Source organism: Phascolarctos cinereus, unplaced genomic scaffold, assembly GCF_003287225.1.
Source record: "Phascolarctos cinereus isolate Bilbo 61053 unplaced genomic scaffold, phaCin_HiC Scaffold_726;HRSCAF=1367, whole genome shotgun sequence".
In the NCBI taxonomy this organism is placed as follows: Eukaryota; Metazoa; Chordata; class Mammalia; order Diprotodontia; family Phascolarctidae; genus Phascolarctos; species Phascolarctos cinereus.
In genome coordinates this window covers 82,624,154-82,640,980 of record NW_027556098.1, presented here as the reverse complement: position 1 = coordinate 82,640,980, position 16,827 = coordinate 82,624,154, and the positions used below count along the sequence as shown (strand labels likewise).

Sequence of the window (16,827 nt, the reverse complement as noted above, 5' to 3'; positions counted from 1 at the left end):
TTTATGTACAAGAAAGGGAACCAATCAAAGACCTCTTCCTATGTGAGAAAAGTGTCACCATGTCAATATGCAATTTGCTAGAATTCCAATCTCCTATTTAGAATTTCCTTTTATTTTTGACTTACCTAACCTTTCCCATGAGCTTTCCTGTGCTACTTGTGACCATGAAAACATATTCAAACTTCAGGACCCAACAAAAGAACCTTTTCCAAGCTCATCACATTCTTAGATTAGCAGTATAAATGGAATATAAATGAGGCAACAAATGATAGTCTTGCCTTTTCACCTCTAGCACCAGCTACAGTGCATTTGCCATCAGAACTGAATTTCCCTGACACAGCAAACAAATAATCAGTGACTTAATCATAAGCCCTATTGTCATTGCTAGAAATTTTATAGGACGAAGGGAACTTTATCTGTCCTCTTTTCAAAACCAAAACAAAAAAACAAAACAAAAGAAAGCAACCCAACAACTTAACCTGCCACTAGCCTTGCTTACACATTTTTAGTAAACAAGAATAATCCTTTCCACTTGGAGCTTAATCAGGAAAAAAAATGAGAGACGGGTAAAAAATCCATTATAGCACAAATGAATACATGAAAACAGCATAGTTATGATTCAAATATGCTTGTTTACAATTTACCAGCTCTTTAAAAACACTCGGTGATGTGTCCAAGAGCTAGTTCTAAGCCAGGACTCTACTAACTGATATGGCCCATTTAGAATCTGAGTCTTCAGGAAAGCAGACCTCACCAGGTCGTTTTATCAGCCCTAAGCAAGCCCAGTGCCAACTAATGGGTTTAAGAGAAGAAAGAAAAGGAAGGATTTTTAAGAGAAAGAAGCCAGAAGAGGAAAAATGAGAAGAAGGAAAAAAAGGAAGAGGAGAATAAAGGTGTTCCAGTATTTGTTGTTGCGACATTTGCAGAACTTGGCTTAACTGGTATCCATCCAGCAAAGGTCAAAGGAACTAATTTAAAATAATGGAAAATAAAGGTCTGTTCTGTTTTGAATGTTGAGTTTTGTGTTGTGTTTTAGTTGTTGAATGCAATAGATAAGATCCTATTGTGACTGAATTCTCTTTAAAATATAAGAGAAATCTATACTTTGTCCAGTCCAGAATTGTGAAGGCTGGCTAGTGAGCTGCATTTTGTTGTAGCCTGGCAATATAATCCATCCTGCTTGCTCCGTTCCAGTACTCTGTTGCTTGTTGTATTTTGTGTGTGTGTGTGTGTATGTGTGTGTGTGTGTGTGTGTGTGTGTGTGTGTGTGGATGCATTAATAATCACTGATAGGAAAGGTATGTACTGTGCTATTACCACATTGTAAAGTGTGTTCATGTCCTGTCTACTGAGATGCCCTGTTTAAATGTGTTAACAAGGGAAAAGTTAATACTCTGGACAACTGTTAAAATCCCTCATTGACCTATGCTTTTGTATAGTTGCAGTCTTTTTTTTTCTTTGAAAAGAGAAAAAGACATAATTTAGCTTATTTTGTTATTTGTGCAACAGAGTTGCTACACAGACCCCTTAATGCATGTAAAATTATATTAACAACTTATAAAATACGGAATCAGCCTTAATAGTCTCCATTATTTAGGAAATGGGAAAAGCAGTCTAGGTTAAAATGTTTTTAAGACAAAATAGAGACTCATTGACATTGTTAGGTAATATAAGTCAGAACTATAAGGAAATAAAAAATTACACCACAAAATACTCCAACCTCCTTTAAATCCTAAAACTATAATCTGAATCATTTTCCCCTTCACCTCTTTTCTAGAGTTGAAAAGTTAATAATAGAGCATGCCACCCTATGTCTTAACTACTATAATTCACATCTGGTAAGCCTCTCTCCTGTGTCTAACTCTAAAAATCTGGCATGAAATTTTATTTGCCCAGTTTTCTTAGCATTAGCTCCTGCCTGGAAGCAAGAGTCTGGAGTGACTCAATAATTTTAGAGTCCTTGTCTGGACTATTATTTTATGAAATGGTATCATACCTCTTCTCTATCCTATCACCTTAGTTGAGTTATTCTTTAAATTTGTTCTTATTTTATCTACCTTATGACTGTGTGTTCCTTCCAAACTATCCTTTGCAGTCAAATTACTGCCTTCTTGTTAGTGTGTGAGGCTTCTTATCTTTCAGGGTATCCCATTCACTCATCCCATTCCATGCTGTTAAAAGACATTAACTTGAGAGAAAATTGAAAGAACAAGGGTTGTAACCGGGATTTGTAACTTCACATCTGAACTTAGCATTAGGAATTAAGCTTAGCATGGTATTTAAAAAGCGAGTATTCACTTGTGGAAAACATTAAGCACATTGTGGGTATTTGTGTGGGGAGAGGGGTGAACCAAAATGATCTCCATCATTTTGATAAGAATATCTCCCCACCACCACCACCACTACCATGGAGTTTGTCCATACTCTATGAGAAACTTCCCTAATGGAGCCCCCTTACATTTATTTTATTTTCTTTCAGATGCAGACCTGTGATTCCATCAGTGCAAGAAACTCCCTCCTCCAGTGCAGATCAGGAACTCATCTCTAATTAATCTGAGAGTTGCCTGGGGGCACTGAATTATTAAGTGACCTACCCCGTGGTCACATAGGACTTGCACCCAGTCTTTCTGCCTCAAAGGCAGCCCTTTGGTCCATGTGCAATGCTACCCCTTGGATGCTTAATAAATGTCTGGAAATAACATCCAACTTCTGTTCAATGACACTAATGCAATGTGCTGGTAACCTCAAGAAATTTCCTAATGGAGGGACAATAACTCTGAGTGACTAAAATCACACTTGTTGGAACATGTTACTCTCAGCAAAATACTTGAATGAAATTCATATGAAGCTCTTTAATTCTGAAAGAGATTCATCCTTTTAAGCTAAGACAATATAAATATGATTTTGATGATATGGTGTCTTGGCACCTCTTATTTTCTCTTAGCCTTTATTCTTAGGGCTTCTCACATTAAAATCTACTACTGCATGTCAAATTCAAACAAATGCTGGAACAGTTGAGGAATTTTCTGAAAGCTATGTAGAGAGGTCCTAGTGAAGCAATTACAAGTGGCATCAATAGACAATAAATAAGTTGTCAGCACATTAGGCACAAAGATCCAGATTTTAAAAGAGAGTAGAAAGCACTGAATTCTGCTTTCACAGACCAAAATAATTAGGATTCTCCAGTGTGATAACAATGATAAAAAGTTTTTTTAAAAAACTTGATATCACCTCACTATGCAATGCTCTATCCCTAGATAAAAGGGTGTGTGTGTGTGTGTGTATGTGTGTATGTGTGTATGTGTGTGTGTGTGTGTGTGTGTGTGTGTGTGTGCTTCTTATAATAGAAACAAGCACCTTAGAATCCTTGCAGATTTCAGTGAAAAGAGGAAAATGAGAAATAGGTTTGGAGAGTCTTTCCTGAATCTAACTCTAAAATGCAGAGGAAGGAAGGAAGGAAGGAAGGAAGGAAGGAAGGAAGGAAGGAAGGAAGGAAGGAAGGAAGGAAGGAAGGAAGGAAGGAAGGAAGGAATCTGTTCTCTAGATTCATTCTCTATAAAAAACTTTCTTCCTGTTAGCATTCTGATTTAAAGTACCCTCTTACTACGTTCCATTTTGTTTTTTCTTTCAATTTGGAGCCATGGCATGTATATTTACTATTATATTTTATGGCGATTTTACCACTTACTGTAAGAGTAACATGACATTCTATAATTTTGTTTGCTGTTCTCTTGGAAGATTTATTACAAGTAAAAGATATTTTCACAAGTATCAACACTAGCTGCTGTAAATTCTAGAGAAAGACATTTTTTTCAATCAGAAACTTCTGTTAACCAGCACATCTAATCTCATTTTAATAATAATTAAGCATCTTAATAATGACTCAAAGCCCTATGAATATCGAAGTGCATTCTGAATCATCAAAAATGATTAAATTATACATTATATCATACTTGAAGTCTTTGAGAATTATCAACAAGTATGTACAAATCAAAACCCTTTCTTGAGAGGCAGGATGAGATGGTGTCAAGTGTGCTGGACTTAGAGGCCAAGGACCTGGGTTTACATCCCAGCTCCACTGGTGACTCCCTAAGTGACTGGGAAATCACTTAAGATCACTGGGCCTTAATTTCCTTATCTTTTAAATAGAAAGTGTGAAACAAGATGACCTCTGAAGTTCAGATCTAAATCTATGATACTCATCAGAATATTTGATCAGTCAGGGCATTTCCCTCCTGGTAATGAAAATTTTGCTATAGTATTCTTTATCTCATTTAGCCAGCTATTTACAGTTTTGTGAATTGTATTAACATGTTTTCCATCTATTTTGTTATTCTACTTTTTAGATTTAGACAGAAATAATCCATTTTGATTTTAAAAGTAAACAAAGAAGTAGGTTTTGATTTTGGCTTAATATATAAAATAACAGCTAATGTTTTCTTCATTTTCTTTTTTGGATATTGCAGATGAAATAGGAGAAGAAAACCTAGCTGACTCATTGCAAGATTTATACAAGGCATTGGAGAGAGCCAGTTTGTCACCTTTGGGGGAACACCGAATTTCAACCAAGCTGGAATACAAGAAATCTTTCATAAAAAGGTGTAGCGATCCAATAGTGAATGAAAAACTGCATAGGCTGCGAATTCTTAAAAGCACTTTAAAGGTAGGATTGCAAGCAGAGGAAAAAAATCCTATTTCAAAGTTCATTTTTGAACTAGAAATGAATTGTTCTAACATGGTGCAAAAATTCAAAATAAGATGTTTTCTTTTTTTGACTTTGACTTTGTTTTGGGAGCATGGGAAACCATTGTGAAGAATGGGAAAAGAAAAGCATGGTCCTGCCATTCTTAGTATAATAATTGATTTGGGAGGAGAAAATATCATCCTAATTTTTCATTAAAATCTCAAATAGATGGCAAATCCTTTGTGACTTAGCTATAGGTGAGAAATAGGAAGTAATATAAAAATTTGAGGAAAATACAGAGCCTGCTTTTTCTGTGTTTTAATTTCCTGAGATAAATATTCTATGTGCTATAATTATGAGAGTGAGTTGCTTAAGGAATAAGGATAAAAATAATTACTTTTATATAGTGCTTCAAGGTTTGCAAAATGCTTTACAAATATTATTTCACTTGATCCTCATAATAACCCAGAGAGGTAAGTGCTATTATTATTCTCATTTTCAGGAGAAGAAACTATGGCAGACAGAGGTTAAGTGACTTTCCCAGGGTCACACAGCTAGTAAGAGGCTGAGACCTAGACCAACTCTAGGTCCAGAGTTTGTATTTTGACTTAGTCAAGCAACTGTGAAGATGTTTTTGAGTAAAGGAATGGCATGGCTAGATCTATACATAAAACAAATGAGTCTAGCAGTGGTCTAAATGATTAATTGGAGGTAGAGGTGGGCAGTCTTGTAAGGAGGCTACTGCAATAGGCCAGATGGGAAGTAATGAGGAATAATGAGCAAGGGTAGAAATTAGCTTTAGTGAGGGGTAGGGATACTCACTCTCTGATAGAAAGAGACGAGAGAGTGGTAATACTGAATTTTAATACCTGGAGTGTAGGACTTTTGTTGATATATATTAGATGGCTTCAGTCTTAAGGAAATAGAAAGCTAAGTCATCTGCCATAATCATGAGGAATGAATATATGTTTGAGAGCAAAAAGTCAGACACAACTAAACACATTTGAGAGTTTGAGGAAAGAGGTAATTATTGGAGCAGTCATTATAAAGAATATAATGAGTCAGTAATAGTAAATGGTACTGAAAAGCCATTCTGAGGGACTAGAACAATAAATTGTTATAAGGTAATCAGCTTAATTTTATAACTTTCTCTAGCAGCACTTAGCAGCTTGCATTGTTATTCAATAGTGTCTGACTCTTAATGACCCTGAGGACCACAGCATGCCAATACTGTCCATGAGATTTTCTTGGCAAAGATACTAGAGTGGTTTGTCATTTTCTTCTCCAGCTCATTTTATAGATGAGGAAATTGAGGCAAACAGGGTTAAGTAACTTTCCTGTCACACAGCTAGTAAGTGTCTGAGGCCAGATTTGTACTTACAAAGATGAGTCTTCTTGACTTCAGGCCTGGCACTCTATCCATCTAGCTTTCCCCAAGCTCTCAAACCTATACCCATTCCTAGCTGCCCAAAGAGATAGAGATAGAGATGTGTTAAATTGAGGGTAGTTTCAGAGGGAAGGCACTAAGATTAAGGAGCATTGGGAAAACCTTCTTGAAGAAGGTGGAACTTTGGCTGAAATTCAACAGAAGCTAGAAGACAGAGAGAAGGAGGGAGAACATAGTAGGAATGGGGGGCAGCCACTGAAAATACTCAGGAGTTGGAAGATGGAGTGTCTGTGTGCAAGAAACAGAAGGGGGACCAGAGGCACTAGACTGCAGAATACATGGAAAGGAGTGAACTATAAGCAAACTGGAAAGGAAGGAAGAGGCCAGAATATGAAGGGCTAAGCCAAACAGGGGATTTTATATTTGATCCAGGAGATGAGAGGAAACCACTGAAATTTGTTAGCGTGATTGAAAATACTGAGATCAAAGAAAAGATAAGAGATTGTGGTTGCAGAGCAGGATTTCAAAATTCAAGATCTTCAATATGGAACCATTTTGAGAGATGGTGAGTGAGGTTTAAGGTATATGGCTAAAGCGGGTGAAGGAGGTTGGAGTCAATTCCCCCCAAGAGTAACTGCTAATAAGCATAGAGGAAATAGCCTAGAAGACAGGCAAACTGGGTTGGAGAAGTAGAATTTATTAGAATAAGGACCAATTCAGAAGGTAATATAGGCACGACTTGTTTTGATGAGTAGGATTAAGAAACAAAATTAATAGGAAGCAGATCAGATTTATCCATATGAGAAGGGAAACTATTTAATTATCACAATGGTGTTAGTAGGAGAACTTTGAAATGTTAACCTGAAGTTCTCAATGGAATATAGTATTAACTATGCTATTTTTTCTTTCAGGCTAGAGAAGGAGAAGTAGCCATTATAGATAAAGTTCTAGACAATCCGGATTTGACATCTAAAGACTTTCAAGAGTGGAAAGAGATGTACCTTGACCTCTTCTTGGATATCTGTCAAAAAAGCACCCCAAATGACCCACTAAATGTTTCTTCTGAAGTAGATGTACTTATATCCTCTCTAGTGCATACCCATTCATACATTGAAACGCATGTGTAATCGTCTTGTCTTCATACCATCTGGCACCCTCCTGTCCTTTGAGCAAGTGCATAAGGTAGTTTTTATATTCATGTGTGGGAAACTTGGTAAATTATATTTTAATGTTGCTGAACTATATGAAGTAAACCTCATGACATCATTGTCTTTAACGAACATTTGTATATTTTATATGCGACCAGTGCTCGGCTTGTGTTTACCTTGTGCAAAATAAACCGTCTTTAAAAATTTAAAATTAATTTTTGCAAATAGCTGTGGAGACAGAAAGACCTCAAGTAGTAAATGCTGAAGACAGTTTACTATTGGACCTTTACTGTCCCTTTAAGTTAATTTTATATGAAACAAAACTTTAGAACCGAATCACATTTTTCAGATGCAGACATCTTGTGGGAAAGAACATAAATCTTTTATATTTATTAAAATGTGCTAAGAATTTTCTTAAACACTGCACAAAGTTTAATGCTGTAGTTTTATTTTTGTGTAATGTAGGTTAGTACAAAAGAGAGTTAAGCAGAATAGAAAATCATTGCTATAAGAAAAGTTCAGGTATCAGATATCTATGTCTTAATAGTTAATTAACTTTTGAAAGCTAGATAATGAAAATATTGTTATTATAAATCTATGGGAACACTAAATGGTATATCAGGGGAAAGCTTTGTAAGGTGTTTTTTTTTTTTTGTAAAAAAAAAAAGACCAAAATCAAAGAGATAGCTGCTTTATTTTTTTCTTGTTTTAAATCTTTCTTTATTTTTCTAGTGATGGGATGTTGTGAGAGTGTATAGGAATTTGGGTATTGATTTTTTAAAACAGATTTAACTCACCCAATAAGGCAGCTACACAAAAAAAAAAACCCACCAACCTCATATTTTGGAATTGCGATTCAAAAAAAAAGTCATCAAGTATAAATTCAATAAATGAATGTTACAGTTAGCGTACTTATTTTCCTCATCTATGAATTAAACTAAGTAATTACATTTAGAGACAAGGAAGCAAAAATAACTGAAAAGTTAAAGTTTGGATGTATTAAACATTTGGGGAATATTGAGGGAAAAATTTAAGATGTACTCTGTGTGAGGCAAAAGGGTACTGTCTATTCAAAAATGTTCCAGTGAGTTATATGTGTGATAAAACAATGGACATTTTTCTTATATTCTTGAACTGTTCTATAAAATGGAGTGTGTATGTGGGGAAACTCCTCTTCATATATTTATAATTATTAGCTTGTTTTTGAACATGATCTCAGCATGATGATGATTGTGCTGCTTCTCAGTGTCTGGCTGCATAATTTAAAAGTCACAATTTGATATTTTTAGAGGAGGGATCACCCCCTCCCCATGACTGTCTATACTGAGACCTACTTTTAATCAGCTTTATTACTGTAGCCTGTTAAGCTCAGTGAATGTACTTTAATCTTGAAGAGCTCAGATACTTTCGAGTGATTATCCTCGCTGAGGAAGAGGAAGTGAAAGCTACACAGGGGAGCCTTCTTTTGTTTGCTTTAAAAATTACATTTGAATTGCTATTGTTTTGCAGACTTTGCACAATTGTACAGGGAAAGTGGCCTTTCTGCAGCCCATTTTTGGTACTTCTATATGTAATCAAAATGGATGAGGAATCACATCTTAATGTTCATATGAAATAGTATTTAAGGTCCAGTGTATTATTTTTGTCATTTAAAAAATCTATTTGTAAGAAAAAAAAATTATTTACTGCATGAGTACTGACACTGACACATTAAATTTGTGGATTTGTACATTTAGTTTTAAAAAAAATGCTTGTCCTGAAATGAAGTGTGCTCTTCTAACAAGCATTTAAAGCCCTGTTGTTGTTTAATGGACCAAAAACATATACATATATCCGTAAAAATATTTGACAGCAATGGATGGATAATGCACATAGGACAGTTGAAATCATGAGGCCACCAGGCAATTAAAGGAAAGGCCTAGGTCTGTTGCTATGCAACAGTTTATCTGCCTAAACCTTACTTTGGCTAGCAGGTAAAAATAATAATAATAATAATAATAATAATCCTTTATACATTTAAAACACTCATGGATAGCCTGGCATGAAAGTGTGCATTTGCACCATTCATTGTGATGCCTTCTTGAACAGCATTTCAAGTGCTAGTCTGACTATTCATTTCTACAAACACTTATGAAGCACCTACTGCAGATGCTGTATTAACACGAAGCCTGTAAGGGAAGAGAGAGTACTGTAGAGAAAAGTCAGAACAAATGCAGCTTTCAAAGGAATACTTACAAAGCACTTAATTTCACGCATTTCATACCCTTGTAACTTAGTCATGTAGTCATCCTGCTATATTAAGTGTTCTAAATGTTATGCTGTGGGTGGCCTAAGCCTGTTTAGTTTAAACAACCATTCTCTCTGAGACCTTTAAAAACTAGATTTCCCAGTTCATTTTGCACAAAAATAAACCTTCACCTTTCTATGTATTCCATCATGTAACTCCCCTTCCCCAGGATGAGGGGAAGAGGTTTTAAAGAAGAAGAGAAAATAAGTCAGTTTTTTTTACAAGAAAAGAATATGGGGCATATCTGGAGAGTTTCACTTAAAGAAGTTGGATACAGAAAATATTTCATTTTCTGTTAGACCCCCATCTTAACCCTCTTCATTGTGAACACTAGTTATTCATACGTCAGTGATACTAAAATTCTATCCAAAACCATGCCAGAAAATTTTAAAAACAAAACCCTACCTAACAGCCATGCCATAAAAATTACTTTCCCAAAGATTTTGTCTCTCAGTTCAATATTTGCATAAGAATTAAATAGGGCATAACCACAATTATAGTATGTTATGGAAAACCCAGTTTTCCTTCCAGCAATTTTATGCTGTTTAGTGAGGACTGTCTCACTCAACTATGTACTAGAATAACACCATCCTCTAGAGTCTGTTATTGCTAACATTTTCCAACTTGAGTGACTTTGGTTTTTATTTTGTTTCTTTAGCTTTGGCACAAAGATGATTTCCATTTAATACCTGGTAAAACTCAATTTTAAGTGATAGTTTAAAAATAAGTAAATAAAAGTAACTACCTAACCCAGTTATATTCCTCCAAGAAATCAGACTGCTGGAGCTAAATCATATCTTTCCTCTTCTCTGTCTTCTTTACTCCCATTCTGCCAAATTGTCTTCAGTTTAGTACTTTGTTCTGTGTGCTTGTCCCTTGCAATCTCATAGGTTTTAAGGATATATTGGAAGAGAAAGAATATCATTTTGGGGACAGTGTACTAGTCAGGAACATCCATTTTCATAACTGAGTCATCATAACTGCGTCCTGAAATGAGAGGAGCATGATTTAATGCACCTCAGCCTGTGTTTCCACTTTCTTTATCTTTTCCACCCTTTCCTCTTCCTCTTCTTCCGCTAATTGCAACACTGCGCACTTCAGGCCGCTCCAAGCCTGGGGCATGTCGCAACCAATGTCCTCCCAGCAGTCGAGGTCCAAATCATAGCCTACCACGTTGCGGGTGGGCACTTGTCTGGAATCTTGCCACTTTAACCCACCTAACAGAAGTGCAGTCTCCTCTACCACGGCCAGCCCATAGCAGAAGCGGTCATAGAGCAGAGGCCGCAACCGAGTCCACTGATCTGCCCCGGGATCGTAGCGCTCAATCTCTGAAAAGAGCTCATAGCGCCCCAAGAAAGCAAACACCGCGCCGCGCAGCGTAGCCATGTGGTGTCCAAAGCGGGCGATGCTCATCGGTGCCCTCTTACTCCACACCCTCTCCTGTGGGCTGAGGGAGTACACATCCCGAATGCTGCCACCCCGTTCCAAACCTCCATCCTCCGGCCGCCCTCCGAGCTTGCCCCCGGATATATACACGGTGCCACAGGCCCCTACTGCCCCGGCGTGACCATACACTGGTTGTGGCAACTCCTTGGCCGCTGTCCAGCGTCTCGGCCCAAGTCGTATATCTCTACAGAGGCCAGGGCGGCCCCGCCCGCACAACACCCCCGACGGCTAAGAGGTTGTCCCCCACAGCGCCACACCAGAAGTGGGCCCGAGCCTTTTGCATGGCAGGCATGGGAGCCCACACGTGGAACTGCGCGTCATAGCGGTGCACTTGGGCCGTGACCTCCAGTGGAACGGTTGGAGAAACAGAAGCTGGGCTGCCTGCTGGGCTCTCCCCTCCCAGCACGTAAAGGAAGTTGCCTATAGTGCACACACAGTGTCCCTGCAACGGGGTGGGTAGTCTGGTGAGGCTGCGCCAGCGGTGGTTGTACACGTCGAATGAGACCACATCTTGGGTCAGTTCCCACTCATCTACTTCCTCAGGTTGAACCTCCTGTTCAGCTTGCTCATCTGCAGCTTCCCCAATATCGCCTCTATTCTCTCCTCGAGGGATTTGAGCATCTTCAGCATCTTGAGTCACTGCCTCCTTGGCCCGGCGCCCCCCGACCAGTAAGATGCGAGTTTGGGGGCTCCTGCAGCTCGTCTGCTCGCTCTGCATTAGGGGCTGGCGGGAGGTGGCTCTGTGATAGCTGATAGCCTGGATTATTAGGCCCTTCACTCGGATGGGAAGGCTGAGGCCCGAGCCCGAATAGACCCGACGAAGCACCTCGGGGGGCACCAGGCCGAAGCGGATGCGTTCCAGAAGACTGGAGCAGTGCGGTTGGCGCTCGGCGGATGGATCCCGCAGCAACCAGACGAGCACCAGGCTCAGCAACCGGGCCTCAGCCACGTACGGCACATCTGGGGAGCCCAGCACCGCCTTAAGCGAGCCCGGGTTGAGCTCCAGAAGCCCCGCCTCCTCGGGGCCCCTGTCCAGCAGCTCTCTCATGTGGCGCCCGATGAAGCTTTCGGCCGCTGACTGCGCGTCGGACAGGCCAAAGCGGGTGGCGAGGTTGGCCACGAAGCAACAGCTCTCCAGGCCCAGGTGACGCACCAAGTAGCGGCTGCATAGGCCCACGGCCTCGCTCACCTGCAGGTAGCTGGCGGCCTCCAGCGTGTCTTCCAGCGTGTCCATGGACAGGGGCAACCAGGCAGTGTAGATGAAGTCCAGGAGGCGCTGAAGGCCGGTGGCCGATGGCACCTGCAGGTGAATGACTGGGGCCTGAGACTCCTGCGTGTAGCTCTTGAATAGAGCTTTAAAGTAGTCGCTGGAGCACGCCAGGAGCGACCTGTGCGCCGGGAACTCGCTGCCTTCAGCCTCCAGCTTCACGTCGCACAGGAAGCCCTCGTCGCGCAGGGCCTGGTAGTGGGTGAGGATGGCGCCTCCGTGAGCTTTGCAGTAGGACAGAAAGTAACTCATGGTTCATCATGCAAAGGGGAGCAGGCTGGAAGAAGGGTAAACTAAGAACAAGTCCCACACCCCTAAACGCATCCCGCACAACCAAACCAGCTCAGACTCAAGTCACCCGAGAAGCGGCCCCCACTATCGATTACCGGAGTTGGCAAGCGTCCTTCAAAGTCCCGATCTCTTTCATCTTTCATCTGTGTGAAAGTTGCCACCTTCCCCCTCTCCTAGCACAGGTGAGCCATGCCCTGGCTAAAATGCCCACAGGAGATAAGAAGGTGGAATCCACCGGACTTGGAGCCGTCCCAGCTTCGAGGGGTTGGGGGGCTGCTGGGGCAGAAAAGCTTTTTAGAAATGCAACCTTTGGGAGGGAGTCCCAGACTGCCCACCAAGGACAGCTGTGGCGCCACACCATCACCTGAATCAAAGGAGCTTCTGTTTCCCCCGGCTGCCCCTAACTCCCAATCTTCGAACTCTGACAGGCCGAGGCAAAAAGCAACGACAGATATGCAGACGCGGTGGAATTGAATAGGATATGGACGTGGAGGGCTCTGCTCTCCGTCGGACCCTAGTCTTTCTCAGTTAGCCCAGTTCCTAGGATTTTCATCTGCAGGTGGTCCAGGTTCAGAAGGTACACACGCCCGAAAGGTACACACACATACACAACAAGGGCTGGGGACGACTGGCTCCTGGGTGGGGGATACTGGGTGATCTTTTACCCTTACTCCGCGTGAGGGATTAAATCAGACCCAACGGGATTAGAGCAGAAGGCCAGGCAAGTAAATACGTTTAGTCACTGGTATAATTGGACATGCCTGGCCATCCGTGCCCAGTTCTCTACATAATATTACCGTAGCTCATAGATACAGGAATAGAGCGCAGACACAATCCTTTCCTTCCACACCAACCCGCTGGTCCTCACCCCTCCCGCTCCTCCTCCTGGCCTTACAATTTTGGATTGTAAATCAAAGGACGAGACTTGGAGAGCTGAAACTTTCGACTTTGAATGACCTAACTGGAAATCACGAAGATGGCCCTTTCGGATAGAAGTGTGTCAGGAATAGAGCAAAGCTGCGCGTGGGATGGGGGACAAGGGTGCAGAGTGGAAGAGGGCAGAGTGGAGAGGAGGGTTAAGTGTCCCTGAAGACCTAATTAATACAGGAGCCCAAGCTTTGTTCTCAGTGCTAGCTTGTCACCCCAAGCCCAGGACGTGGGGCAGCGTTGTTTCACCAGTTCCGCTGGGAAAGGGTCCGCGAGAGATCAACTTTCAGTTTGAAGGAGATCCTAATTAAACCGCAGGAAAGAGGGATTAAACTGTGATGTTTTCACAGTAACACCCAGGAGATTCAAAAAGAGCTCCGGCTGAGCTGAGACACAGGATCTGTGGGGTCAAGCAGGCTCTGGGTCATGAAGCTAACAGCAGCTTGTAACTAGTCTGATACTTGGACTTTTCAATCATTTAGTTGGAAAACGGGGATTTTCAAAGTCAGAATCCCTATTGTTGACATCTCGCAGGGGATCTGCAGTGGAAGTTGTGATTTCCCATTGCTAAATGGGTACTTTTCCCCCACATATGCCCCACTACCAATTTACACTTTTGCATGTTCATCTGTAGTCTCCTTTCCAAAAAGCAAGTGGAGAGGGGTTTGTTTTTATGTGCTTGAACAGTTAGTTTCCTGTAAGAAATCAATATCTAATAATTTCTTCAGATTTGTGTTCCTGATTTGCTACTTGCTCTAATAGCTGGTCAATCATCCCTTACTGCAGAACGAGATCATGGGTGTTTCTGAGCTCATCAGAGGCTGCTATCTCAAAGGACTTCTTTTCTTGGAATTGTTCTTAGAAACTGCAGGAGGAAGAAAGCCCACCAGCTTCTGCAGAAATAGTGGGGGGAGGGGAATTTAAGCTTTGTTTCTAGTAGAGATAAAATACTTTTTTTCCTTATCTCCATATTTTTAAATAAGCAAATTCACTTAATTAACAGATCAATAAAAATGAGGGGTTTCCTGTCACCCCAACGTGGAACGTTTGTGTTTAGAACTTATTTCCCGTTTTAGTTGGTTTTTAGTAAGTTTAAGGTTTATTAAATAGAATCTGGAAGAACTCATATTTCTGACTTCATAATTTGTATTTTATTAAAAAGATGAACAGTTTCCAATAAGGAAGGGCCACCGTGGTCTTACTCATCTCCCACATTCCCTGACCTGAAGCCTCTTAAAAATTTACAGTGAAGTTTTGATAGCTTCCTTACTTGTCTATTTAGTGTTCTCTCTTCACCAATTTAGGGCATCAAAAAAGTTCAGTAACCATCATTAGGAATATTTTATCTTCTAGGAGCTGAGAAAAAGACATGAAAGTTAATTTTCATTTCTCAAAACTGTAAAATTCAAGACTGGTCTCAGATTGGATATTGTTTAAACTCTACAGGCTAATATATTTTAAGGTTAAGAAAACAGAATGTTTCTGATTCAGGGAGTTGTAAATTTTTTTAAATGTTAGGATCCTTGGTTCCAAAATGAAGTAACAGTTTGTATTTCATCTCACAAAATCGTAATGAATTCAAGAGGCCTTTATTTAAGATTCAAAGAACATTAGAGTAGGAAGAGATTTAAAAGATCATTTATTCCAACCCCTTTTAAAGATGTAGAAACTGGGGCCAACTGTGGTTAAGGGACTTGTTTTTGGTCACATGGCTACTTGGATGCAAACCTTGGCCTATAACGCAGGACTTCTGACTCCTGATTCAGGACTCTTTCTGCCATGTATCTTAATGTGATGTTAAACAAAGTGATTGGTGTTACATACAATAATTGTGTTCAAATTTCACATACAGGATCAATCAAAATTAAAATGCAGGTTTTAATTATTTTAAAATCTATGTATCCTATCAAATCCTAACCAAAAAGAAATTCTGACAGATGAAATATTCACACACCACAGGCATATATACACATTCCAGTTAAGTCAAAATACACGAAAGGACTTTGGATTTAAATGTAGCATAAAGTTTGAGATATATGAATAAAATGAGGTTTGGTGGGTTTGGTATGGGGTTTTTTTGTTTGTTTTGTTTTGTTTTAGGAAATCATTATGACATCCAGTTCTACATAACAAGGCTACTTCCTCATCCTGGCCAAAAGCCCATGCTCACGCTGCTTTGCTGATGTGGATACAGTGAATTCTGTTGAATGAGAAATTCTGTATAATAGATGTGTTCACAAGTTCCTGTCTATTTAACAGACAAAGCAGTCAATATATTTAAAGGTGTTGTCCTTTCAGTAAGGTATTTATGTATCATACCAGTATTTGAATACCTGTACAATGTTATACATTCTTAATAAAATTCTAAATGGTTTTCCAAATGCTGTGTTGGAAAAGTTTGAGTTGCATAAATTTTTATTGGGATGAAGGGGAGGTTGATAAAAGGTGCTTCTTGGGTAAATCTAAATGATGTAGCAAAGAAAAACCAACTTTAACTCTATATTAATTTTTAAAATATTAAATAAAAATTTTTAAAAATCACAGAAGAAACTTCTTGTAGAAACTTGATATGCTCTTAAGTTAAAAAAAATGTGCACTGAACATCATTTGGTTACATTTATTAAGTGATCAGTCAATTATACCTTTTTACCTATCCTTATAATTTACATTTCTTTACTATCAATCCCTGGTTAAACATTAGGAATAAAACTATTTGTGCCCTGGTTTTTGGTCACAAACTCACTTTAAACCTACATTTTCCTGCATCCCACACATTTCTTGCACTGTCTGTGTTGTTTCTTATCATAAATCAAGGGTTCTTAAACTTTTTGTGTGTCATGGAGCCCTTAGTCCATTTGGTGGAAATTATGAACCCCTTCTCTCAGAATAATGTTTTCAAATGGATAAGGTGAAATCCATAGGATTGCAAAGGAAAACATTAATAGTGAAATACATTTATTAAAATATCTGAGTGCATATTCAACTCAACATTTATGAAGTAGAAACACAGCCAACCAACTGTGAAAGGCCAGAGGCCTGGGAGGTAAAGGAAAAGGGGCAGAGAGATTGAATGGTACCTTTGGTTCTCATCCATATAAAGTCCAAGGTCACTCACTGCGGTCATTGTCAGTCATCTTGACTTTTGTCTTGTCACTGGAGTCCAGTCTCTAGAGGAGAGAGTGAGGCTGATGACTTTTTGAAGCTCTGGCTCACTTAAGTCCAGTTCATGAAAAGGCAAAACATCACTCTGTGATGTCATTGGTCCTTTTCAAGAACAAAAGACAAATGACAACATATAAAGTACATTAGAGAAATCTGGAACTCTGTCACCTTAGAGATCACCTAGTTCAGTGTACTTAACCTTTTTTGTATCATGGACCCCTTTGGCAA

At 39.7% G+C, this 16,827-nt stretch overlaps 2 protein-coding genes across 10 annotated transcripts in view; one reads left to right on the top strand and one right to left on the bottom strand.

The window, feature by feature from the left end:
• Window positions 1-8,006, top strand: part of CNKSR2 (connector enhancer of kinase suppressor of Ras 2) — a 333,138-nt gene extending 325,132 nt beyond the window's left edge. For all 9 annotated transcript variants that reach the window (XM_078146630.1, XM_078146627.1, XM_078146628.1 and 6 more), the window contains 2 exons: window positions 4,467-4,663; window positions 6,983-8,006. In XM_078146630.1, the coding sequence (XP_078002756.1) occupies window positions 4,467-4,663; window positions 6,983-7,198 (413 nt within the window). In that variant the 3' untranslated portion in view covers window positions 7,199-8,006. The remainder of the gene's footprint in view (window positions 1-4,466; window positions 4,664-6,982) is intronic.
• A 2,508-nt stretch (window positions 8,007-10,514) lies between these two features.
• Window positions 10,515-12,521, bottom strand: KLHL34 (kelch like family member 34). The gene is given in 3 exon segments (XM_020989909.2): window positions 10,515-11,113; window positions 11,116-11,166; window positions 11,169-12,521. Coding segments are annotated over 3 exon segments (1,953 nt in total). The 5' UTR covers window positions 12,472-12,521.
• Window positions 12,522-16,827: the final 4,306 nt, after the last annotated feature.